The sequence below is a fragment of the Lemur catta genome, chromosome 18 (assembly GCF_020740605.2).
Source record: "Lemur catta isolate mLemCat1 chromosome 18, mLemCat1.pri, whole genome shotgun sequence".
Classification (NCBI taxonomy): Eukaryota; Metazoa; Chordata; class Mammalia; order Primates; family Lemuridae; genus Lemur; species Lemur catta.
Window position 1 is genome coordinate 26745722 of NC_059145.1, and position 27306 is coordinate 26773027.

General features: G+C 43.0%; 1 protein-coding gene across 8 annotated transcripts in view; it reads left to right on the forward strand.

The window, feature by feature from the left end:
• Positions 1-27306, forward strand: part of ADAMTS9 (ADAM metallopeptidase with thrombospondin type 1 motif 9) — a 160982-nt gene that overhangs the window by 114849 nt on the left and 18827 nt on the right. For all 8 annotated transcript variants that reach the window (XR_006729929.1, XM_045530877.1, XM_045530874.1 and 5 more), the window contains 8 exons: positions 3393-3560; positions 10176-10349; positions 18300-18470; positions 23217-23411; positions 24724-24856; positions 25070-25164; positions 25274-25368; positions 25462-25595. Coding sequence is in view for 7 of the 8 variants with exons in the window: in XM_045530877.1 (XP_045386833.1) it covers positions 3393-3560; positions 10176-10349; positions 18300-18470; positions 23217-23411; positions 24724-24856; positions 25070-25164; positions 25274-25368; positions 25462-25595 (1165 nt within the window). In the remaining variant the exon portion in view is untranslated. The remainder of the gene's footprint in view (positions 1-3392; positions 3561-10175; positions 10350-18299; positions 18471-23216; positions 23412-24723; positions 24857-25069; positions 25165-25273; positions 25369-25461; positions 25596-27306) is intronic.

Below are 27306 nucleotides of genomic sequence, written 5' to 3' on the forward strand. Positions count from 1 at the left end.
GCTAATCCAGATATTAAAAAGATATTTAAAAGATTTTAAGGCATCATATTGAAAAATTACTTCATTTCATTAACAACAGATGTTGGCTGCACCTCAGATAAATTATCAGTGAAGTTGTCAATAATTTAACTGTTTTTCATTACGCTGTTACTGTTCCAATGGATACGTACCCACTTGTGCTGGACTCATGTCGGAAGCAGTACATAAAGTATTGTGGTTAGGCCATTTTGAAAAGACCGATTGTCTCCAATAACAGTACCTGTCTCTGTTATTGAGTTTCATTGGGTTATTGGGTGATTAAATGAGATAATGTATATAAAGTCTTTAGGCAGTGTCTGGCATATAATAAATGTGTTGTGCCTTTTCTAATTCTGCCTCTATAAATTGCCTGCTTTTAAGCTGTATCTTCTAATGACCACGGCTGATTACTAAATTAGTATTTCCATCAACTCTCTTTTTGCTCTCCATATTAGGGGCTGCTTGTTTGGACTGTTTGTGTATCGAAATGACTGTCCCTACAGATAGACTTACTTTAAGTCTTCACTTGTTCATTTGATTACTCTAATACAGCTATGTTTCTTCCTCCTAATCAAGCAAGCGTTACCACCTGTGATTCCATACTCTTTAAGTCCAACCCATTTCCTAGAAATAAATATATCTTTGACTCTCAGTGCTGTTTCTTCCATTATTCCCCATCTCTGTAAGTGTTAGGACCATCTGTCCAGTTGCCCAAACCAGAAACCTAAAAAGTCATCCCTGGTATTACCCTTTCGTCTCCATCCCGCAGCCGAACTGTCATTTCTACCTAAAAAGCACAATACAAACCTTAAACCCACCAACTTCCCTGACCCGGATGTTCTTCACCCTAACCCAAGCCACCACTGCTTCTTGCTTGGACAAACATCGCAGCTTCCTGAGCAGTTTTCTTATTCCCATGCAATCTGCACTCAGTACACAAAGTAAAATTTTTGAAACAAAATTCAGACCATGTCTTACTTTAACTTAAAACTCTTCTGTGATTTTCTATCTCGTGCAGAATGAAATCCAAACTCATTATTATGGCCTGTGAGCTCTGCTGGTCTGACCCCAGGGAATGCCTGTTTCAGGGAGCCCTCTTCCTGGAATGAAACCATTCCAGCCTGTTTGTTTCATACGACTCATCTCAATGAATAATCACTATGTGTGCATGTATGTATACACACATACATATTTTTTTTTCTTAAGAGACAGGTTCTTGCTCTGTCACCCAGACTACAGTGCAAGGGTGCAATATCATAGCTCACCACAACCTCCAACTCCTGGACTCAAGCTATCCTCCTGCCTTGGGCTCCCAAAGTGCTAGGATTAAGGTGTGAGCCACCCTGCCCAGGCTATGTTTGTCATCATTTAATTAATGTCAGTTTCCCTCACTGATCTGTAAGCTCCATGAGGGCAGAGACTATGTGAGTTTTGTTCACCACTATATTCCTAGTATTTTGTATAATTTCTGGAACATAGTAGGTGCTCAATGAATGTTGAATAAATAGGCTGGGTATGCTGGCTGGTGTCTGTAGTATTAGCACTCTGGGAAGCTGAGGTGGGAGGATTGTTTGAACTCAGGAGTTCAAGATGAGCCTGAGCAAGAGCGAGACCCTGTCTCTACTAAAAATAGAAAAATAAGCCAGGCATGGTGGTGCATGCCTATAGTCTCAGATACTTGGGAGACTGAGGCGGGAGGATCGCTTGAGCCTAGGAGTCTGAAGTTGCAGTGAGCTACGATGATGCCACTGTACTCTACCCAGGGTGACAGAGCAAGACTCTGTCTCTAAAAAAAAAAAAAAATGTTTAATAAACAAATGAGCTCATCCCAAATTCTAATTGTGCCCTTATCTTCATGTCAAAGTAACATTTTAAAATATTAAAATTGGTCACTCATAATAGGGATTATCTGTGTGCAAGTCATTAGACCACTCTCAGAGATTTGTAGAATACATCTAGGAACCTCATTCTAAAAGCCTTTTATAGTTATATCCCAAAGTCTTTATATACATCAAAACACTTTAGGGTGAATGACGGATATTTTTATTTTGGCTCTTTCCTTCCATACTGTAAACTCTATTAAGATTTTCAGAATGACTACACCACATCATAATATTCATAAGATGAGAGTTCAAATGAAAACAGCAATGTTTCTACCTCCTAAAGTGAAAAAGTTAAAGCCAAATGTATTAATGTATATATTTTAAATTTCCCTATCAGCTACTATTGAAGTTTTAATAATGGTTTGTCTCTACAAGAAAAACATCTGGGGCACATTTATGAATGGTGTAACTTTGAGCACGCTTGGTAATAGTGGTTGAATTAACATTAGGCTACATGTTTTACGTGGTGCTATTTATATATTAGGCGTAAAAGGGCATGCTGGTAATTTCAGTTAACAAAAATCACAAAGTTAATGGGGGATATAAAAAATATTGAATAGAAGGAAGTGACACTTGAAATCTGTTTTCATTGCGTTTTCACATTTTGTTCTTCATTCTTAAACCCGTTTCCCTCTAAAAAGCAAGAACATTATACTGGGAAATAATGTGTCTTGAAAACCCGAGCCAGCAGCTTAGGATCCAAGTGGTAATGACTTCTGTAATCGCTAATGAGGCAATGGACGTTGCATATCTCGGTGCACTCACTGGGGCCAGCCTCTTGCCTGTTCTACAAGAAGCTGTCATATCAAATTTTTGTCCTGATTCCATGGGCACTTTGATTCCTAAACCTTCCTGAGAAACCTAATCTGAAATCAAAGTCAAGTTTCTTAGATGTGGTCAGACAAGGTCACATTTAAAACAGTTCAGTGAACCTGCAGATCAAAGTTGAAAGGTAATGCCTCCCTCCCGAAATTGGCACGGACTTACCTGCCAGCTTACCTTTCAGTTTCTAACGTGCCTTTTTCACCTCTTCCCGATGGACTGGGGAAACGAGAGCTTTTCCTCTGGAAAATGGTTGAAGAGTTTCCTTAAATCATTTAATTGTGCACCTTTATCCCAATCGGTGAATCACAAGGCATTCTGTTGAAGAAATATCTTACTATTTCATAGTAAGGACCTCCTTAATTCATGAGCCTGTTTTTTTGTTTTTGTTTTTGTTTTTTGGCTAAATTATCAGGATTTACCCACACCGTTGAGTGAGCCAAAATGCCATACAGGATTGCTGCTATAATGCCACGGACATTTTTTCCCCAGTGCCATCTTTCTTCCCTATTGAGCCTTGAGATACAATCCAAAATGGTGCTGTAAAAGAGGGGAACGGTAACTTGTTAGGCATTGTCTTAACATCTCACAACGCAGGTTTTTTTTTTTTTTATCAAACTCCATGTGATTAAAAAACAACAACAACCTTGCCATTGCTTTATATTGCAGTGTTCTGTCTCTTGTGGTCGAGGGCATAAACAACGAAATGTTTACTGCATGGCAAAAGATGGAAGCCATTTAGAGAGTGATTACTGTAAACACCTTCCTAAGCCACATGGGCACAGAAAGTGCCGAGGAGGAAGATGCCCTAAATGGAAGGCTGGCGCTTGGAGTCAGGTGAGCATTGCTTCTCCTCTCCCGACTGCTTCCTTACCTGCGGCCACGCGGCTGACACCAGCGTGTTCACTTGTGTTTCTCTGCATGGTCTTGGTTTTACAGAGGGCAGCTCGGGGACCGGGAGGGAGGAATCTTTACCTAAGTAGTCAGGATACTTACTAACTGTGCAACCTTGGGCAAGTGCCTTCAGCCCTTGGAGCTTTGGAAAATATCTCTAATTCGATGGTTCTGAGGATGAATTCTAAGAGGTAATTGGTGTCAGACCTAGCACAGAGGGCCCCTCAATGCTTCACTGATGCTATTGCATTATTAGTCGCCACGTAGAAAACCACTAATTCATATTGCACTCAAGCTGACCATAGTCACCTGGCAGGGAGTGAGTCTGAATTTACCTTGGATGTTCTCGAAGAAAAGGCTGTCTGTAGAAAGTGTTAGAAAATATTTCTCCGCCCATTTCCTTGTTTACAACAGAGGTGAGGGACAGAAGGGAGAGTTCTCTGTCATTTTCTAGCCATGTGACCTGGGGTGATTTGTTTAACCTCACTGAGCCTACTTCATATGGTTCTTATGAAGATTTAATACAATAATGAATGCCAAGTGCTTTTCAGGGGTCTTGAATCTAATAGACTCTCAAGAGTAATATTTTGTTTGGATGAGTGTGATGCGTGTATGAGATGGGGAAGAGAGGGTGAGTACCCAAGATACTGATTACAATTAGACTCCCCTAATTCTAAACATTTCCTAAGCTAGTCAGGAACTCAGTGTGAGAGTTTCCCTGTTGAATTTGAAACAGGAACTTTAAAAGCTTCTGTTTATCTATAAACACTGGGTATGTGAACTAAAGCCATTCATAGCTAGTCCTTAGAGTAATCTCATAACTCCACACTCGTACATTTTCTCAGCCTGGTGGAAGGTGCTAACTTCAAAGTAATGAGGCACAATTTCTTTTAAAATATTCCTTATTTAATGCTGATCCTTCTCTCCATTGATCTGATTCAATGAGGTTTTGCTGAATTTCCAGTGCTTCCATGCAGTGAAGCATCATGCAGATAATTGCTGAGAATTGGTGGGAAACTAGGTTCAAGGTGGGCAGCACCTATCTAGAATTGATTGTTCCAGAGCCGGGAACACAGCTATGTTAACATGGAGAGGATTTGGGAATCCTCCATTTCAACATGACTAATGGAAAATTCCTCCAGAAACCTGAATTTTTCTTAACTGTCCTGAGCTGGCATCATGATCGTCCATTCCTCCCGCCATAGTCTGTGTCACAGAAACATAAAACGTGGTGCACCATTCCCCAGCCGGTAGCCTCATCCCTCTGAAGGCCTTCATCATAATGAAGCATGGGTTTGTGTTTGTGTGTTTGTTTTCGTTTTACAATCAAAGAATCTGTGCCCAGCCAGAGCTAGTTCCTCCTCTGGCTTCCTTAAGGGAGCACAGTCAAGACAGTATTTCATACTGGGTCATCCTTCCTCATGGTTTCTGTAAGTGACCATTGTCATCTGTTGGCTTCCAGCCCTTTTATTTTTGGAGCTGTTCGATTCATGTCAAAGCCTGCAGCTAACATTATTTAAGATACCACACTAATTAGCTTGTCCTCCTGTAGACATTCATGCTCTGTTATTTTTCTTTATGTTCCTCGGCCTCTACTTAACTGTTTGTATTCCCTCTGAATATTAAGTTCAGAGCATGTAAATGATGCTCATTTTAAAGGCCAATTTATCCACAAGAAAAGACAATTAAAAAAAAATCTTTTGTTCTTTATTGGTAAACACAGAGTGAGTTTTAATCCAGCATCTTGTGATCTTGATGGGAAGCCTAAAATTGCTTACAAAGCTGGGATGATTAGATTTAAACCCTGGGGGGTTTTGTGAACATAAGGTAATAGGATTATCAGAATGCCTCCCCAGAAAAAAAAAAACCCACACCTGTTCAAAACATTGCTTCAAAAAGTCAAGTCACCTTTGTAGAAAATGCAAGTAAACACAGTTATGTAATGGTCTGTGGCCAGCTTTATAATGTCCTGGTTTGATTTGTAGAAATGAATTATAAAAGCAGGCAAGACGGGGTGCTGCATGGGTAAAATTTGATTTGTACAATTTAGAAGTGTACCTGCAAATAATCAGACCCAATGGTGGATGGAGATAGATGATCTGCGTCATTAAAGATTATTGGCTTACCCATGATTGGGTGGTAAACAGCAGTATCCCGAAGGCAGCGATATTAAGCAAGAGTAATGATTGTCCTTTTGCAACAATATTTGGAAGATTTTATATCTGGTCCTTCTGTTTTCTGCTTGCAGCTATATAGTCCAGTTATCCTGTCTCCAAGGTAGGAAGAATAATTAGTGTAATTTCTCATCATGTCAAAATGTCTGATGATAATAAGACATGTAGAATATTAGGACAGGAGATTGCTGTAGCCATGCCGACCTTCAGCCCCTACCCCAAAATTGGTGTTTTGAGGTTTAAAATGGAATGTTTCATTTCTACATCTTTTGAAATATTGAATTTGTAAAGGAAATAAGGTTTATTTTTTGGTGGGGCAGGAGGGTAGCCTCAATAAAGTCTTAAAGGTTTTTTTTTTTTCCCTCAAAAATTTATGTTCAATTTGTTTAGCTGTGTTTTTGATTAAGAACTAAGGATGCCCCTGAAATTTTAAGACAAAACTCATCAGATTCTTGAATCAGATTGATAAATATGAAGACTTGGAATTCCTACAATACAAAAGCATTCCAGAGTAAAGTTTTTTAAACTTACCCTATTCCTATAGAAAGGTATTGTTTTAAATAAAGATCAGAAATAAAGAGAATAAATGATCAGATTAGAATGATAGTCACACTTCATTATTCACCCATAATGAATGCCCCCATCATCCCTGAAATGCAGGTCTTGCTCATAGTTCTACACTTTTGAGGCGAGGATGGGCCACACACACAGGAGTGTCATGATTTACTTAACAGCCCTGTTTTCTTTCTTAGTGATACAAAGTATAGTGGTGTGTCTGTAATCAGTGTTGTCTTAGATTCGATGAAATAAGAATTAATTTTTAAAAGATCTTCAGTGCTTAATGCCAAAATGGAAACTGGCAAATTGCATTATGAATCTACCAGCCCTTCCTGGTTACGACTTTTCTTAAAGTTACAATGAGAGCAGCTTAGTTGTGGTGTCTGATTCTGAAGTGTTCTTCGAGTGTTTAATGGCAAATGTGTGGCTTGTGTTCTATGAGAAATTGGGGAAACCACATACACATGATCAGTGATAAAAACTAGACTTTATCCATTTATTTTGTTTTTATTTGAACTGTGAGCATTGGTATTGCATTGTTTGAATACAGGCTTCTCACCCACACTCCTCACTGATAGACTTCAAAAGACCACATCATACTGGCACCATATTGAAAAACTAGGAGCCAAATTCTAATCAACAGTAGCTATGCTACGTCGTCTAAGAGAAATTTTACTTTGTTTTTTTGTTTTTGTTTTTGCTTGAGCTAGGGTGATTATCTCTGTTTTATTTATTTGTGGAGCACCTACCTAAAAGGTTTATTAGGAAGTTTAAAATATATTTTACAGAAAATGCTTAGCATAGAGCTAAGCTCTCACTGGGGGTGATTTTGTACCCCATGGGACATTTAGAGACAGTTTTGGTTGTCATAACTTCAGGGCTGAAGGGGAATGCAATTGGCATCTAGTGAGTACAAACCAAGGATGCTGCTAAACTTCCTACAATGCACAGGACAGCCCCCACAACAAAGCATTTTTTGGCCTAGAAACCCTAGTGTAGAGCCTGACATATAGTAAGTGCTTAGTAAAAGTTTACTATTATTACTATTTATAATAGTCAGTTTATACAGTTATTCTTCAAGGTAGTCCCTGCTTGAGTGTCATCACCATAATTTCAGCAGTAATACTAGAAGTATGTAAAGCTCTTCCCAGGTTTTCAAGTGTATGTTATGATTTCCCGAACATCAGAAGTTCCATCGAGATCCCTTCTACCTATGGAAATAAGCACCAGGTTCCTCTTTTAAGTTGGTGAGCTCTGCATACTAGCATTGCACAGCGGGGAGTAAAGAGCGGTGAAACAGCTCCCAGCTCAGTAGTTCAGAACTGAAAGCATCTATTTTCAAACCTGTACAAATAGACGGCCACACTAGAATGATGGCTGGGGGAGGGGCACATTAATAGAGGTTGCTCAGACATTTTCTTCTGCAAACTAACTAAAAAGTGTACTGAACAGAACAATAAAAATTAAATTCACTCACACACACACGTACACACACACACACACCATCACCACCATCACTACCATTACTACCTCCAGGGTCACAGATGTCTTTCTGATGCTGTTTTATTCATGGGGTTTCTGCACAAATCTCTTGGAACTCTCCAAGCAAGCCTGGCTGGCTCTGCATGCAAACTGTTGCCTCCCTTGAGACAGCACAGAAAGAAGAGTTGAACACAGAGGACTAACTCTGATGCAGTGCACCTCATTCTGAGCAAAGATTACCATGGATGCATTATTCAGAAAGGCAGGGTTTGTACCTTGCTTGTGCATTTAAGTCAGGTCGAAATTTTTGAATGTGTTATTTCAAAGCTGGCTTTGACCTTGTGAAAATCAGAAGCCAGAACAACATATTGTATAATTGAACCCTTCCTGTGTCTTAATTTGTCTTTTGGAAAATTACTGGACATTGTAGGAAGTGATTTTTTAAATGTTGGACACTTATGGCTCTTAATACCTTGCAGTCCTTGAACCACAAGTCATTTATTCAGTAACAATAGCATCAAAAAGAGGTTTCATTTCCTTAATAAGCTGAAAAGTATTATATGCTCTAAAAGTCTTTAACATGTTTTCATTTTTCTTGGGGTTATTAAAACATTGTGAGATTTTGAATATATGTCAGCCCTATGCCAAACTCAAATTTGTTTGCACTACTGTTATTCTTTCTTTGTATTTCTATTTGGATACCAATACATTGTTCCAGAAATGTACCCTTTTATATTTAAGAATCCGAATTCAAATAGCCAAAGGGCTTTTAGGTGTGGTGGTGGTTTGCTGTTGTTGATGATGTTTGAATATTTCTGTCACTGGCGTGGTAACTCTACCATGTTACAGTTCATCCTTTTCCAGTGTAATCGATGGGAAATATTATTCATGTAGCTCTAATGAGCATTAAATGGCCATTCTCTGTAGATAGGATCATCGCTTGTGTTCAGGAACTCTCCCATTACACCCAGGACATAATGACTTTAAAAGTCTGGTCTCTTGTGGTTCACAAACTCATTCAATCCAGTTAATACAATTAAACCCAAACAATAGTAGCTATGTTGATCCAAAATATTTTCTTCTGTTCAGCTAGCTTTGATGTGAACATATGGGCCTCCTCCCTGGCATAGATTCATCTAGAACAATATGATTTCCCAAGCTACCTTCTAAATAGAATCACCTATTTTCTTAAAATCTGAAACGGAGAGAAAATTAATATTCAGCAAAATCCATCTGGGTGTGATTCTTGATAGTAAATTTCCATTAGCCTCAGAGAGAACTGAATGCTGCGGCAGGTTAATTGGACAAGAATTTCTTTCTAGTTTAAAAAGGCGTGATTCTATTCTTTAAGATTTCCTCTTGTCAATATGGCTTTAATGTATGTTAAACTTGTTTTCTGAACACAAGAAAAATTACTGGAGGCTGGGCTATCACTAAAATTTGGAAATAATTTTTAATAGCTAAGTGTAATAATATGCCATTCTTTCCAAATGTTGCCTTTAATTTCTGACTGTCAAAACCTTAATAAAGACAATAATTCTTGGCCTTGCCCATAAGTGAGATTATGAAACCCAGCAATGAGGAAACCATTAAAAAATTAATTTAGAGGAAAGTTAATTGCAGATTTAATATGGTGTTTTGCAACTTGGTCAACAAAATCTTTCAGCATGATTAACAGTATTTTTCAAGGGCTGAAAACATTAAGCCCGAGGAAATGGTTTTTCCTTGTCAGCTTTTATTCTTCATATATTCATCTGAGGTTGTAAATAGACACAAATACTTTAGTGAATTCCAGGGTTGAAAAAAAAAAATTCCCCTATCTCCAGGAATAGGAGCAAGAAAAGGAAGAGACTAGAGAAAATAATTCTACTTATAAGGGCTTAAAATCTTCAGTAGTTTACTCTCTTTGGGTTGTGCTTTTAATCTGCCAAGAAATTCTTCCTGTATAGTGCTGTGTCTCCAGTTTTCAAGAACCTCAAATCCTCCAGGATAGAAATCATTTAGAATTTTCGTTTCACATGACAGCACTATTTCTGGGTTGTGCTAAAATGTTTCATAATGATCTCTACCAACCTCTTCAGTCCTCTGAGAGTTTTATTAACTTTAGAGATTCGTCCAAACTTGAGTCCCTGCTTCACTCTGCAGCATTGATGGGCGGTGAGTTTCCAGATTTAAGTCATTATGTGGGGTCCCTTTCATTGGAAATGAGAAAGTGATGTGATCGCTATGAAAGTCATTGGATTAGGAGTGCATTCCCCTCCTCTATGACCTGACAACCCCCCACACTCCCCCCACAAAAAAATAAATGAGCCGAAGCTCCCACTTACGTCCTCTGTCTTCTTAGTGCTCCGTGTCCTGTGGCCGAGGCGTGCAGCAGCGGCATGTGGGCTGTCAGATCGGAACACACAAAGTCGCCAGAGAGACCGAGTGCAACCCGCACGCCAGACCGGAGCCGGAACGCGCCTGCCAAGGCCCACCGTGTCCTCTCTACACTTGGAGGGCAGAGGAATGGCAAGAAGTAAGTACAGCCACGAAGGGGGCACCTGCCGGGCATTTCACGCAGCCCCCTTGCTATCATCGCATCTGTTCCCTGTGAAGCCAGAGAAGCCACCGAGCACGGTGACAATGCTGGCTGTCTCCCAAAAGGTTCACTGAGGGACTCCAGCGTTTGCACTGACAAGAGTGGGAGAGCTCCTTGTTTTTAAGCAGTTCCTACGTCTGTCTGTGTTCCTCAGTGTTCCGAGTCTGGCTATCTCCTGTCTCCAAAAAAAAAAAAAAAACTTTAACAGGCCTTGGGCCAAATGCATACAGATAACTTTCGCAGAAGGAGGGGGAGTTGGAAGGAATATTTTAAATATGTGTATCCAGACTTGGTCATTCTGTATTAGTTTAAATAGCCACAAGGCAGGCTTTAGGTAGCACCTACTCTGTATTCTTCCTCTTTCTACGACTTTGGCTGTCAGGTAGAAGATGGGCACTTGTATGAAACCCTGATTAATTCGTGAAGGATTTCCAACATTAAAAAAAGAAAACTGATAGAATCTAAAGAAACTGCTTAGTCGACTCAGAAAAAGACTGGACTTGTTTTTGCCCCACTCCAAGTTAATGTTTGGTAAAAGAAAACACTAAGTGTGTCCAGGGGGAAAAGTCTGCCTAGGAAGGTAAGACATTAGTAGGAGGTAGCCTCTGTTTCCAGATCAGAAGAGTAAATCGTAGAAAAGGGGAGAAAGAGAATTAGAGAGCAAAACTGTGTCCACTGGTGTTGGAATGAAAAAGAAAGTTCATGCTGTTTAAGGTGCAGAGACAGTGAATAAGACAGGGAAAGGGTACAGTTTGGGGAGCAGTTATACTGCACCCCGGGCATGGTGCTGAGTACTTTATGTTCACAACTTCACCTGATCTATTTAACCGCTAGACAAAGTGGGTATTAATATCATCCCATTGGGCAGGCGAGAAAACTGAGGTCCAGAGAGTTGATGTCCTTTGTCCAATTGTCACCTACCTAGCACCTAACAAATGGAAGAAGCAAGACTTGATGCTAAGTTTGTTCTCTTAAATCATCGTGAGATACTACAGCTGATTTCTCTACCCCATGGGGACCCAGCCACCAAGCCCTGTCCCCCGTCCCTTGCTCCTGATGGATTATTTCTGTTGTTTGCAGACATTTCTTGTCTTTAGGAAACTCACCCTCTCCATCTACTCAGTCTTTTCACTTGTTTTTCTTCTTTACTTTTTCACTCCCACCCGACAGTGGCAGGGAGGAATGCCTAAAGCAGTGACAGTTCAAATTAATTGCATTTGAGCCACACAAGTGATTGGGAACCCCAGGGACTGTAAAATTCTGCAGATCTGTTCATATCCCAGCACTGCCACCTATTAGCCAAGTGACTCAGAACAAGCATCCTTAATTTCTCTGAGCCTTGGTTTCATCATCTGTAGAATGGGGATAAAATAACTATGCAGAATTGCTCTGAGAAAATTGGAGATAGTTATCTATCATCACTTATGGTTTTTGGATTGGCAGTGTCAGATATAAAAGGAAGAAGAGGGCCTCATCTCTCTCCCTTCCGTGTGACCTCTTGATTCTCTTTGTAATTCTCGTTTCAGACCTACCACTGCCTGCTTTCTCCCTCTCCCTCTGCATCCCATGCCAAACTCAACCCTGTGTAACTGCTCCAAGGAGCAGAAAGTGAGAGAGTGTTCAGGAATGGATCTAAGCTGTGCACGCTTTAGCCTGCTTTTGAAGATGCTAGAGCCAATCACAAAAATGCAAGCTCCATTTATAATTCCTGCTAAATCCCAAAGAATGGAAAAAGCTTGCCACATATGCACTGAGGAAATTCCTCTTCTCTGATCATACAAAATACGCCTAAAAGTTTACTTCTTTGCATGTGCTGTGCAGATGGGTCTTTTTAAAACCTTACTCAAATATTGCTGTCAAACTCCTTCTAAGAATAGAGGACTTAAGAAGATAGCCTGACCTGAGCCTCTACTTGAGAAGTTTCCTAGAGGTTAACCATTCACAAAGAGAAAAGACTGTGAGCGATGAGGAAAGCAGTCTCAACGGTCGTCCTCCTGCAAACGTGCTTTCTCGTCCACCTGCTCCCCAAGGGGACGGTCTGAAGAGGGAGAGGCCTGGGGGGCAAGGGTGGGTGGAGCACCATGGGAGGCCCTTGAGAGACACCAAATTGGCAGAGTGAGGCCCAGGGCAGCTGGATGGGAGAGAAGCCCCATCAAAGCCTTTATGTTCCCCATATATGCAAGGCCTGCCAGCAGCCTGCTCAGACTGTCCCCCAGCGACAAGGCATGTTGACCACAGCTGGGCAACCACCTTCATAGATGGAATCAGGAAGAGGGTGGCCTCGCGTTCTGCTTGCCTGGGGCAGTCCCAGTGTAATTATTAATTAATTATTATTGCTTTTATGATCAAAAGTGCCCTTGTTCACCAATAAATTGGGCGGTCACTTGCTAATACAGCCACCCTTCAGGCTCCCCTGGATCAGCTATTTGAGGTTAGGAAGCTTGTTCACCAGAATTTTCCCCAGCATTTAATATGGTACCTACAGCATCAAAGACACCTGTTGAATGAATGAATCTATGAATAAATGGAGGGACAAAAAGGTGGATGGGGGGAAGGAAAGAAGAGAAAGAGGGAGGGAGGGAGGGAGGAAGGAAGAAAGGAAGGAGAAAGGCATAGAACAATGCCTGCCAATTGATGGCCTTCTTTCTTTAACGCTTTAGAATTAGGACATCCTAAAATGACTTTTAGAACAGTCAAGCACACTCTGTTTTTCCTGTAAGAACAGCTGTTTTATTTTCTTGTCACAATGCCATGGACAAGCTGTGCTCAGATACGTCTGGCCTTTGCAGAACTGCCTGCCCTGGTGCTGCTTGGCCCAGTTCAGGGACTTAGGCCACTCGAACACATATTTGGAGTCTGAGGACTTTTATAGAGATCAGCTGTAGAATGATTCCCAAGTTCATCTCCTTAACAGAGGAAAGTTAGAAATGAGCCACAGGTTCTTGGTCAGTCAATTAAGAAGATTTTCATGATGTTTACAACAGGGAGTGATCACGTTTTGATGTGTGCACAAGGCTGCATATTAACTCTTTATCACTTACTTCCTCATTAATTTATTCCACAAATATTTAGTGATCACCTGCAAAGTGCCAGGCACTAGGCATTAGGGATGCTCTAAAAACCCCACCTTGCTGGGCATGGTGGCTCATGCCTGTATTCCCAGAATTTTGGGAAGCTGAGGTGGGAGGATCACTTGGGGCCAGGAGTTATAGATCAGACTTGGCAACAGAGTGAGACCCCCATGTCTACAAAAAAATTAAAAATTAGCTGGGTGTGTCTGTAGTCCCAGCTATTTGGGAAGCTGACACAGGAGGATCACTTGAGCCCAGGAGTTCAAGGTTCCAGTGAGCTGTGATCATGCCACTGCACTCCAGCCTGGGTGACAGAGTGAGACCCAGTCTCTAAAAAATAAATAAACAGATAAATACCCCAAACCTCACATCTGCTCAAAAAGACCCCAAATGTTATGGTCATTCCTCTCTCTCACTTCTCCACTCGTGGCATTTCTCACCTCCAGCCCCCATGCATTCTGGGCCCCTCCTGAGAATGTCCCCTTTCCCTCCTTGCCTGGCTAATTCATGCCCTCCTTCACTCTGCTTCTCATCCGCTGCCACTTGAGACCCCCAACCCCAGCATTGTGGGAATTTCCCTCTGTTCTTCCTCTTCTCTCCCTGATGGCTTCTGACTCAATTATACACTCTGTTTTGAAGCCCCCATCTGCTTATGCAACTGCATAAGGCAGCCCTAGGTGTTAAACCCCAGTGTCACCAGTTAGCCAGCTGACCTAACACATGGGACCAGAAGCTGGGAGTAGCTGCCACCCTGGGTGTCATAACAGGCAGAGAAGGTGAGTAGGAAGCCATCAGGGCTGTGTCCCAGTGCCCAGCACAGAACCTGGTCCACTGGAAATATTAGTTGAAAGACTGAATGACTTTATGGAGTTACAAAGTATCTCCGTAGTATTATTTCTGTCTCCTTTTTCTCGCAAATATATTGATACCATTTGGGGACAAAAATGTCCTAATTCTACATAGCTGACTTTAAAATGAGCTTTGAGGTAAGGACTGCTTTTTGGCAGGGGTGGGTTGTTTTTATTTAAAGCAGTGGTAGAGGAATAGATTTGCCATTGCTGTTTCTTGTCACATGAGAACATAACAGAGCTCATGGAACCCTGTGCTGTCAAGTTCCCTATTTGGTTCTGTGACTTGCCTGTCCATCCACTATCCCACAGTGGTAATTTGGCACTAGAAATGACAAATTCTTTCATCCATGGAGAAAATCAGCAACTTAAAAGGTAGAGCGAGTGAATATCAAGTGATTTTCTTACCTCCATGGTTAGGGAATTGCACCAAAAGATATATTTAGAAGTGTAAAGCAACTTGATTACAATCTTTAAGAAAAGACAATTTCTACCCATTGCATTAAATGATCCTTTTTTAGGCTCACCCAGTGGCCAACCTATCTGGCTGAATAAAATATTACCTTAAGAACTTATTTTAGGTCTTCCTCACTCTCAAATTTAGAAAGTTCTTTTCCCTCTATGAATTTCAGAACACTTAAAGGCACATGTAGCTTGCAGGGCAACAGGCAAGCTACCCACTTTAGCCCACCCAGGTGATTATTTTCCTTCTGAATTATAGTGTGTGATGAAATTCAAAGAGGCTGGTGGTGTTACTTATGTACTTACTAGAGGTTTTTTTCTAAAAGCCATAATGAAATTTGAGAAAACCGGCTGGGGGCATTGGCTCATGCCTGTAATTGTAGCACTCTGGGAGGCCAAGGTGGGAGGACCACTTAAGGTCAGGAGTTCGAGACCTGCCTGAGCAAGAGTAAGACCCCATCTCTACAAAAAATAGAAAAATTAGCCAGGTGTAGTGGTGTGTGCCTGTAGTCTCAGCTAATGAGGAGGCTGAGGCAGGAGAATCGCTTGAGCCCAGGAGTTTGAGGTTCTTGTGAGCTATGATAACACCACTGCACTCTACCTGGGGCAACAGAGTGAGACTCTGTCTCAAAAAAAAAAAAAAAAAAGAGAAAACCTTTGGAAATTAAAATGAGGCTAGTTGAACTTTCTGACTGTTTTTCAAAGCATAAATCAAAGGGGCTTTCAGGAAGTGATATTACCAAAAGCTGCTAAAACCGGACAGCATGGGCTGGATTTGTTTTCTGATTACCCAGCCCCCATGCCCTAGTTAGGATTTAAGATTCCAGGGGAAAACCCTTGCCATGTGATTTTTTTCCAAGCTGCTGTTGACTAATTCCAAAGCACTAGGCAGGTCACTTATTTACTTAGTTTAATTTTTAATTTTTCTCAAAGTTATATTCAAGGTAAATTTTCCCAGCTCCCTTTTCCACCATTGGCAAAATGGTTTTTATGGTAGTTAACCATTCATCAAGACCAAGGGAGAAAGACGCAACAGGCGTGAAGTATTTAGGAATCGTTGCATTTCTGCCCTGAACTGTTACTTATTAACATGGATCAAAGCCTTGTACATTAGTGAAAACAAGAGAGGATGCTGGAAGGTTTAGTCCAGGTTTAGCTTCTCCATAATTATGATCTTCTTTGAATTGCCTAAGTCCTGATTTTCTAAGGAATTGCTTTTTGTATGGGTCGTTAGGTATTTCTTCTGCATGTGTCTATGCAGGTGTTCAGATTCGTACATGAATGTTCATAGCAGCACTATACACGATAGCCAAAAGGGAATCACAGGCTAACTTTTTGTTTTGTTTTTAACATTCAGTGGCCCTCTAATTCATTTGTTTTTGATGAAAATATTATCACAGCACAATAGTTCCCAGCATGCTTCAAGAGAACAGAAAACCCCAAAACCGCTGAGCTAGGTCTGCACTAGGGAACCAGGCCCAGCCAGCCTCCTGCATTAGTTCGAAGTGGTCTTATTCCCCTGTGCTCACCTCACGGTGGTTTCAAGTCCTATTTGTGCTCCAGAAAAATGATGAGTGACTCTACGTTCTAGGTATTGAGGTTTTTTCCCAAGCTGCAGAAATGTTGAGTCAAGTTTGCAAGGGGTGAGGGGCTACGAGGACATACCAGCGTATCCCTCTGCTTCCTAAAGGAACAGGTGGCTCACAAAAGACACGGCACATGCCATGTCTTTTACAGGATTTACACTCCTAGGTATGGACCCCAAAGAATGGAGAACAGATAGATGTTCAGGTGTGTACATGAATGTTCATAGCAGCTATTCAGCAAACAGCAAAAAGGGAAACAACCCAAATATCCTCCACCTCACTGAGTGGATAAACAAAATGTGGTATATCCACGCGATGAAATATTATTCCAGCCTTAAAAGGGAATGAACTACTGATACGTGCTCCCATATGGAAGGGCCTTGAAAACATTGAGTGAGTGAGGGAAGCCAGGTAGTAAAAGGCACACATTGGACAATTCTATACATATGAAATTCCCAGAATAGGCCAGTCCATAGGGAAAGGAAGCAGAGTGGTGGTTGCTAGAAGCTGGGGGAAGGAAGGAAGGAGGAGTGGCTGCTTAATGGGTACAGGGTTTAGTTTTGGGGTGATGAAAATGTTATGGAGCTAGATAGTAATGTTTGTACAACACTGCAGATGTACTAAATGCTACTGAATTGTACACTTTAAAATGGTTAAGATAGTGAATTTTATATGTTTTTATCACCAAAAACAAAAAGACACAGAGTAATAAAAGAAAAGGCTGCCCAAGGTGGGCAGGGGGAGTCTAATGGCTCTCCGTAAAGAGACCAAAATTATAAATTTTAAAAGACAATGTGCTAACAACACAACAAAAATCACAGTAGTCAGATAAGCCCTGGGGCCTCAGGGTGTGCAGTCCCTGCTGTAAATGCAGTGGCAGCAGTCCTTGGCACAGGCTCTGGTGAGCTCACTGGGGCTTCCCCATGTGGTCTAGCAGTCTTGAAATGTTGGATGACACACATGCTTTGGATAGAACAGGCTTTGAGTGAACTTCAGCAACACAGATCACTAAGGTTAAACTTTCAAGGTGGGTTTTGCTTGTTGGTTAAAGCAAAAAAGATAAGGAATTTGTGAACAGCATAGAATTGGTCCTAGAACAAAACATACCACCTGCTGTCTGTTATCATGACTTGGGAATAAACATCTGTTCCATCTACTTTGCTAAGAGATGTGTGATTTAGGCTTTCACAGTCCTCGTTTCTTCATCTGAAAAATGGACATTGTAATACTTGCTAAATCTCACTACCTAGCTGTCTTTATTGTCTATCTTTGATACTAAAATATAAGTTCCTCTCTGAGAACAGGGAATGTGGTATTTGTGTCCACTCTAATTCACCCAGGCCCGGCATTTAATAGGAACTTGGTGACTATTTGCTGGGTGCTCCAGGATACAAACAGTTCACCTGGGGAAGAAAAGAGAAGGCTGCAGGAAAGCTCTGCTTCAGCACCTAAATGGGGTTACTTGTGAGAAAGGAAACTTGTTTTTTATGCTCTTCTGGAATAGAAAATTAGGACAAGGGGCTGGAATCTGTGAAGATTTTTTTTAGTTCCATGTTGTTATAAGATGAGATGGGCTACCTGGGCAGGTACGATGTCCCTAACACTAGAGGTATTTAGGCATCAGTTTGGTGACTGTTTGGCTGTAAGTTTTAAAGTGAGTCAGTGTTTGAGTAGGTGTTTGAAGGAAACAGGCTTTAAGGTCCTTTCCAAACCTGAGATTCATTCATTCACACTTTCATTCCGTCATTCAGCGTTGAATGCCAGGAGGGTGTCATTAGGCAACTGGGGTGAAATAAGGAGTTCCTGACAATCCTGCTCTCAGGGATCTCACAGTCCCTGTATAGACAGGAAAACACGCAATTGCAGTAACAGGACATAATAAGTCATATGTCATTCTTCCCATTTTTTTGTCTTTAACAGTGCACCAAGACCTGTGGCGAAGGCTCCAGGTACCGCAAGGTGGTGTGCGTGGATGAGCACAAAAGCGAGGTGCACAGCATGCACTGTGACACGGGCAAGCGGCCTGCGGACCTCGAGAGCTGTAGTTTGCAGCCCTGCGAGTATGTCTGGATCACAGGAGAGTGGTCGGAGGTACCATCTCGGGGCGTCTGTAACCGCCTTCAGCTCAGCCATGGCCTCAGGGCCACAGGGCAGGAATGTGGGAGACAGGGACTTACCCTCCAGTTCTGCCACTGCAAAACTGTTCTCAGATAAGTCCCTCAGCCTTCCTGGGCCAGAGTCCCTCATGTGCAAAGTGGGGGGAGATGGGGAGATGTATGAGATGGTTTCTAAGCTCCCTTCAACTCTACATTCTGTGATTCACCTTGATGTCCTGTTGCTATAAGGAAGGAAATATTAATATTACAGTGGTTGCAAACTCACAGGATACCTTTAGGTGCCTAAAGAAGGTTAAGTATACGAAAATATCGTAGTGCCAGGGAGACAATAGGGAGAGGTTGGGACTGTGGCAAACTAGCACATGCTGTGTAAAAGAGCAGGCTCTCTTCCACTCCAGCTGAGGCCATGCAGAAACGTGGGTCCAGTGTTACCAAACCTTGTTTTTCAAGAGAGGATAGAAGTCTGGACTTCTATGTGAGATCTCCTAACCTCAAAATGTGGGCTCAAAATTTTTGTTTAAAACATTGTACACAGCAGACCACTTTCATGAGCCAGATGTGGGTTGCCCATTTTACAACCTCTGTTCCAGAGGAACAGAATAGTTTCCTGTAATATCCAAAGAATCTCAAGTGTCTACGTTTTCTTTTATCATCCTGCACACAATGGCTACATAGACGCAGACACTTTTATTACTAACAAACAAATAGTAATTACCATAGTGCAATTTTTTTTAAAGAGACAGGGTCTCGCTCTGTCACCCAGGCTGGACTGCAATGGCACGATCATAACTCCCCGCAGCCTCAAACTCCTGGGCTCAAGCAATCCTCCTCCCTCGGCCTCCCAAGTAGCTGGGACTATAGGTATGCACCACCATAGCAGGCTAATTTTTCTTATTTTTTTTTAAATTTTTTGTAGAGATGGGGGTCTCACTATGTTGCCCAGGCTGGTCCTAAACTCCTGGTTTCTAGCTGTCCTCCCACCTTGGCCTCCCAAAGTGCTGGGCTTACAGGCATGAGCCAGCACACCCAGCCAATAGCATGATTGTTATTTTAAAAATGCATATTATTCTCAAATACTGAAAGACCTACAACATCAAATCAAGTTGCCATTTGGTTGAAAGAACTTAGAGATTTGAAAGGGAAGCATCTGGCTCACAGCAAACGTGCTAAAGATTTTTACGTAACGTGCTTGCTACCACTAGGGTCTCTTCAAAGTTTGACAGGGCAGCAATTTCGCATTTTAATGGGATGAATATTTGCATTTAGATGCTGTGTGTGTTGGGTGTTGAATTCTTTCTGGACTAAAGTTGGTCCTAAAGACTTTTCTATTTCTCCCCATCCTTCACTCTACTGCAGTGATTTTTTATCCTCTGTGGGGACATTTGGCAATGTCTGGAGACATTTGATTGTCACAACTAGAAGAGGGGACTGCCACTGGCATGTCATGGGTGGGGGCCAGGGATGATGCTGAACATCCTACAGTGCACAGGGCAGTCCCACAGCACAGAATTATCCAGCCCAGATGTCAGTGGTGCCGAGGTTGAGAAACCCTGCTCTCCTCTACCCTTGAATGTTCCTGGGATGCCCTGAATGGTACCCTACACCCTTAGAGAGTGGAGTCCAGCCTGCTGCGGATCATTAGGAAAGAGATTGACTCTAGGCCAGCCAGGAGCATGTGGAATCCAGATGAGTGTTCACAATGTTGGGTTTGAGGCATAAGTTCCAACTCATCCCAGTCCCAAGGCAGGGGAGGGCTGGGAAGGGCCCCTGGGGATGGCTCCTCTCTTCTTGTCAATTTGTCCCTCCTGGTCCTCATTGGGCATGGTCCCTAACTTCTGGTTCCCAGGGCTACCACCTAAAGACATCCCCAGCTCTCACTCGGGGAGCAGGCTTCCTGTCTACCCTCTCTCTCCCTCCTCAGGTCTCTGTCCCTGTGACTGTTCACCCTTCTGCCTTCTGGGAGCCTCCTCTTCCTGGCTTCTGGCTCGGTTCCCTTCTGGAGTTTCTACACCTTTCACCTGGCCAAGATTGACAGCCTCATTTTACCTAATCTCTTTGCAGTGCTTTCATTATGCTAAAAGAGTTTTGATCTCTTTCTAAGACTTGACTCTTGTTAATCCTATAGCTTTACTATAACCTTAACCCCCAAAAGATGAGACAGAAAGAAGATTTAAAAAAAAAAAAAAAAAAAAAAGCCCTCCACATTTCCAGAAATTCTCAGGTGTATCATGAATTAAAAAATCTGCACATTTATAGGCAAATGCTAGAGGCTTGGACATAGGACTAAGCACAGACACAGGGACCACAGGGAAGAGAGCCTCCAAGGGGAGACCTGCCCAGAGGAACTGGCACCAGAATTCCCTCCAGAAAAGGAAGACATGCCTTCTTTCTGGGACCTCGGTTACCTGGAGAGTTCTTTGTGTTCTTCTCTGAGCTCTGCTCCTCCTGAATTTGAAGAGGCCTTGGCCAGACCAGCAAGGAGGAGGTCCGTCACCCCTGCTGACGCATGCATTGCCCTAGTGGGGCCTGAAGTATTATATATCCCTAATGCAAGGAGCCCACATTCTTATGGTTTTATTTTGCTTTGCTGTTATTTTCAAATTAGAAAAGTAATACATGCTTATGAGGGACCAAGCACATACACCAAGGCACGTAGAGTCTACGGTAAGAGCTTCTTTCCCCAGAGAGGAGCTTCTTGCACTTCAAAACTGCTCTGAAATGGTTTGAGGAAACTAGAGACAGTCAACATTTTCACAACGCTAATATCAGCTAGCTGAGAGCATCTGTTCTTTCCAGCTTCTCTTCAGAGATCTAGAGGCCTCTGCAAAAAGCCTGACCATATTTGGAGCTCAGTTTCCTAGCAAATGCTTATCTCCCACTGGGTCCCCCACCTAAATGGGCAGTGGGCTGCTTTTGCTCTTGGGTTACTTGACTTTCTCAAACATGTAGCCTTGTTTAAGTTAGTAAGGACTGAGGTCAGCGCATGCAAGAGCTGGGTTCGGCACTCTAAGGTACCCACAGTTTGGACAGACAGTGTGTGTTTGCCATCCGTGCATGCACGGAACGCCCCGGGCTAGCCGTACACTCCCCTGGCCTGGCGTCAACTGGGCCTTCGGGCATTTGAACAGCAGCAGCCGAAGAAGGAAGAAATGCTTACAGAGCATTTCCCGGTCTTGAGCCAACTGGAAGGGAAGGCCCAAGGATGCTCTAAATGCCTCTGGCTGGACTTGTTGTCTCCTGTCTCTGGGATTTCTTCAAGAAGAGCCTTTTCCCCAGAAAAGTTCCAGGAAAAAGGGAAAGAGGAAAAACATGTGGCTTAAAGCATCAGGGAACATTAGGGCAGAGCAGGCAGTGTGGCATTTTTTTTTTTTAATTTTTAAAAATTTCTTAAAGACAAGGTCTCACTCTGTCACCCAGGCTGGAGTGCAGTGGATGTTAATAGCTCACTGCAGCCTTGAACTCCCGTGCTCAAGGGATCCTCCTGCCTCAGCCTCCCAAGTAGCTGGGACTACAGGTGCATGCCACCACGCCCTGCTAATTTTTCTTTGCTTTTCCTTTCTTTCTTTCTTTTTTTTTTTTTTTTTGTAGAGACAGGGTGTCACTACTTTGCCCAGGCTGATCTTGAACTCCTGGCCTCAAGAAATCCTCCCACCTCAGCCTCCCAAAGTACTAGGATTACAGGTGTGAGCCACTGTGCCCAGCTCACCCTGTGGCTTTTAACTGCCCTTGATAATTGATGAAACCTGTGGTCCCTCACCCCAGAAAAAGCATAACACACCACATGCAGCACACTATTTCCACGGGTTCATCTGGCCCTCCCCTAAGAACCCTAGGTCTGGAGGATACTGGTCCTTGATCCTCTTTTATGTAGCACCTTTAACAAAGGATTTGATGATGTTGCCTAAAAATATCATCACAACTTAATTAATGGTAACTCAGTTTTATTTTCTAAACAGTATATGATATAAAACACTTAACAAGGAAGGTTGGACATATTATAAAACTTTATAAATAACCGATTAGATGTCCCATCACAGAAAGGAGTTAGGACACTAGAAAGATATTTATTCCTTCTCCATTTCTGCATTGGTTAAGTATTTTTAAATGCTGCATAATTATGATAAAAGAGTTGCAAAGACCACATGACTTAGATAAGCAGAAAGGTACCATGCCTTTCGAGAGTGACAGCCAGGGAAAGAGAAGAGAGAAGGGAATTAGTGGGGAGCAGATGGGAAAGCCAACAGCACCAAGTGGGGAAGGAAAACAGCCCCAGAGTCCCCTTTAGGCTGAGTGCTTGGATTGCACATTCAAAACACCGACTTAACTCGCTGGGTGGCTCCCGGCTCCCTTTCCCCTCCCAGCCTGGTGTTCATCGTAGATTTGGAAAAGGGCGATTTGCCAGCCAGTGCAGTTGGGCTGAAGGTGCAAATGGAATGAAAGACGGCTGCAGGGCCTCCCCCACTTCTCCCCTGCAAACCTAGCGAAGGGGCCCGAGGTGTCCCCACTGCAGTGGAAGCCCCAGCTCCGGGAGGTGCCGTGTAGGGTTGCCTGTCCCCTGTGTGCTCGGGGCCTGCCGATTGAAGTGAATAAATAAGCTAATGAAGTGAGAGCTTTCTGCAGCATTGTCACGGGGTCAGAGCTCGGCGTGGAGGTCAGGGGCCTATTGTGGGCTGCCCCCAGGAGCTGCTCCAACCTCTTCTCTCAACCCCTGTCCTCACAGTGCTCAGTGACCTGTGGAAAGGGCTACAAACAAAGGCTGGTCTCGTGCAGTGAGATTTACACCGGGAAGGAGAATTATGAGTACAGCTACCAGAGCACCGTCAACTGCCCAGGCACGCAGCCCCCCAGCGTCCACCCCTGCTACCTGAGGGGCTGCCCCGTCTCAGCCACCTGGAGAGTCGGCAACTGGGGGAGCGTAAGTAGACGACTGAGCTCGCAAATTTGAAAGCTCTTGGGTCTCAAACCGAGTCTTAAACACATCCTGCCTGACCTGCCCTCCCGAGTAACTCTGCTTGCGGGAGAGACCCTGGCAACGTGAAATGGGCAGACAGGAATAGAGGGGACCTCTTCCTGTCTGGCACTGTGGCTTGGTGCTCAGGGCGTGGGCTCTGAAGCCAGACAGCCTGGATCGAAATCCTGGTTCTGCCACTTCCCAGGTGAATGACCGTGGGCAAGTAGCAGAACTTTAGTGTCTCAGTTTCCTCATCTGCAAAATGGGCAGTTGGGAAGATGAAATGAGTTTATACAGATGGAGCATCCCTAATCCAAAACTCTGAGAACCAAAGTGCTCCAAAATCTCAAACTTTTTGAGCGCCAACATGACACTCCAATGAAATGCTCCTTGGAACATTTCAGATTTGGGATTTTCAGATGAGGGATGCTCAACCAGTAAGAATGCAAATGTTCTGAAACTTGAAAAAAATCTGAAATGCAAAACACTTCTGGTCCCAAGCATTTCAGATAAGGGATACTCAATCTGTGTATGAAAAGCACTTGCGTTATAATGGTAAATTTTACGTTATATGTATTTTACCACAATTTTTTTAAAGCACTTAGAATCTGGCACTTTGTAAGAGTTACAGAAGGACCAGTTGTTGTTGCTTATGTTGTTAAGAAGTCTGTCTGTTCTAGTCCTTCCATATGAGCAATACTTCATTGCATTATGGGTACAACAGGCAGAATACTTTAAATTGGGACTGCCCTGGAAAATTGTCACAGTTCCCTGGCTGTGGACTACAAGACTCCCAGTCTTCTAAAGTGATCAGGCAAAAGTATATGACAAATTGAAAGTAGTTAGGGTTTGAATCCTGGTGCCACCATGACCTTGCACAAATTCCTTAACTTTGAGCCCCAGTCTCCCACCAGTAAAGTAGGATAATGGTAGTACTATCACATAGGGTTATTGTAGGGCTTAAATGAAAAAAATATTGTGCATATGTATGTGTGTGTATGAAATTACATATAATTTTATACACATGTATAAATGCTTTATACATACATATGTATCATATGTATTTTTATATATATGTGTGTATAGATAAATATGACTATATAAAGCTTAGCACAGAGACTGGTCCATAGTAAGTGCTCAGTAAATGTCAGCTGTTTGTTTTCAGCAACACAGGATCTGAAATGACATCATGTACATGCATCGGGGCTCTGAGGTGTGCACCTCCAGAAGCCTCCCGGTTGGAAAGCCGCACTGCTGACTCTGGTTTGCCTTACAGTGCTCAGTGTCTTGTGGTGTTGGAGTGATGCAGAGGTCTGTGCAGTGTTTAACCAACGAGGACCAACCCAGCCACTTGTGCCCTGCTGATCTGAAGCCAGAAGAACGAAAAACCTGCCATAACATTTATAACTGTAAGTTGGCTGACCGAAGCCATCTTTCTTTAGCACGATGAACAGGGTTTCTTTGTTCATTTGTTTGCTCTCCCTTTTTAGAAATACAGAATTTTTAAACGCAATCATTCCCTTTACTAAAAAAATTCAGTGTGAACAATGCGATTTATTCCGTTGGCAGATGTTACACGTCTTAGAGCATCATGCCCCGTTTTTGCGATTTGTGTTTTCTAGGTGAGTTACCCCAGAACTGCAAGGAGGTAAAAAGACTCCAAAGTACCAGTGAAGATGGTGAATATTTCCTGGTCATTAGAGGAAAGCTCCTAAAGGTGAATGTTGGATGTTGGTCATTATTTCGAGACTGTTTTTAGAGTGAGTGATCGTTGCTCTCGTTACCTCGTCTGAGCCACTGTTCACAGGTGATTTCTGGTCTTTCAGGTATTCTGCGCAGGGATGCATTCTGACCGCCCCAAAGAGTACGTGACACTGGTTCATGGAGACTCTGAGAATTTCTCCGAGGTTTACGGGCACAGGTAGGAGAGCCAGGCTCAGAAGAGCCCAGATGCCTCTGGATATCCCTGGAAATGCTCTCCCATTCTTAGCAGAACATTCTCTCTGTACATTAGGTTGCACAACCCAACAGAATGCCCCTACAATGGGAGCCGACGCGATGACTGCCAATGTCGGAAGGATTACACAGCAGCCGGGTTCTCCAGCTTCCAGAAAATCAGAATAGACCTGACCAGCATGCAGATAATAAGTAAGTTTCACAAGGTGTCATGCGGGAATGTGTTCGTTCTTCTCTCCACTCAGTGGGCAAGCATGGCCTGCACGTTGGCTGGTGGGAAGGTGCTGAGGATACAAAGGGATTGAGACCAGGAGCTTACAGGGCAGTAATGACAGTCCTGCGGGCAGAGCTTTGTCCCTTTTGTTCACTGCTGTATTCCCAGTGCCTGTAAAGTGCCTAGCACAGGGCAGGTGTTCCGTCAGATTTGTGAGCATGAATGAATGAATGAATGAAGTAGATGAAAGCACATTAGCGTGGCACCATTGCAGTGTGGGCAGTCAGGGTAGCATCCCAGAAAATATGACATCAAAGTGGAGCAAGTAAGGGCTGGCCAAGCACAGGGATCAATGGGGAAAGCAGAGATGGTGGCGGGGGCATTTGAGGTAGGAGAACAGCAGACAAAGCCCACAAGCTGAGAGATTCATGCAGCCACATTTACCCCGCACCCGGCTCTCACCAGCACAGCGTACACGCTCCTGCAGACATAAAACTTTTATGCAATTGTTGATTTGCAGAAGAAAAATGGAGCACAGAATTTCCTTTTCTAAACCAGCCTGCATATGGCTGATTTCGTACTCTGGCCGACACTGCGTCTCTGTTAGGGATGTTAACCATAGGAGTGGTTAAGGACAGCTAAAATATCTAACCATGTTCCCTTGAATAGAGGAAAAAGAGAAATAATGAATAATTAATTTTTCCTCATTAACATTATGCCCAAGATATTGCATTGCTTTCCTCTCGAACTTGCTTTGTACCAAGATATTGTTAATTCCCTTCAGCTAGACTGATGAGGGCTAAAGGCAGAGGGTCTGCAGTTTCTCCGCTTAGAATCACACCCCAGGCCGGGCGCGGTGGCTCGCGCCTGTAATCCTAGCTCTGGGAGGCAGAGGCGGGTGGATCGCTCGAGGTCAGGAGTTCGAGACCAGCCTGAGCAAGAGTGAGACCCCGTCTCTACTAAAAATAGAAAGAAATTATCTGGCCAACTAAAAAATATATATACAAAAAAATTAGCCGGGCATGGTGGCTCATGCCTGTAGTCCCAGCTACTAGGGAGGCTGAGGCAGTAGGATCGCTTAAGCCCAGGAGTTTGAGGTTGCTGTGAGCTAGGCTGATGCCACGGCACTCACTCTAGCCCGGGCAACAAAGTGACACTCTGTCTCAAAAAAAAAAAAAAAAAAGAATCACACCCCAGCTGAGACCCAGGGGTTCTGCCTGCAGAAGCAGGCAAGGGCCCCTGTCCTTGCAGAAGGGATTGTGGAGATTTCCCTCTCACCGAAGTGTGGTTAACTGCAGAAAGATTAAGGCCTTCGGCCATCCCCAAAAGACAGGGCAGCAAGAGGAAAACCTGCCTGTGGCCTCCGGTCCCACCAGCAGACAACTTTTACAGGATTCTCGGTTTAACTCTTCCTTACTCATTTGCAGAGCTGATCTCAGGATCTACAACAAGGGTTAAAAACATGAGCTCTGGGTCAGGGTTGTTTTTATTGGCTTTTAAAAGAAAAAAATTGTGAGCTAGCCCCAAACTTGAGAAACTACCATTAATAATTTCAAGATGTGGGTTCTAATTGCTCCACATTTTGGCGATAATAGTGCCTAGGCCACAGGAGGACAGAGGAAACCTCAGAGAACAACTCCTGAGTTGCTGGAAATGCCTTCCTGGCTCATGTCCTTCTCTGGCCTTAAG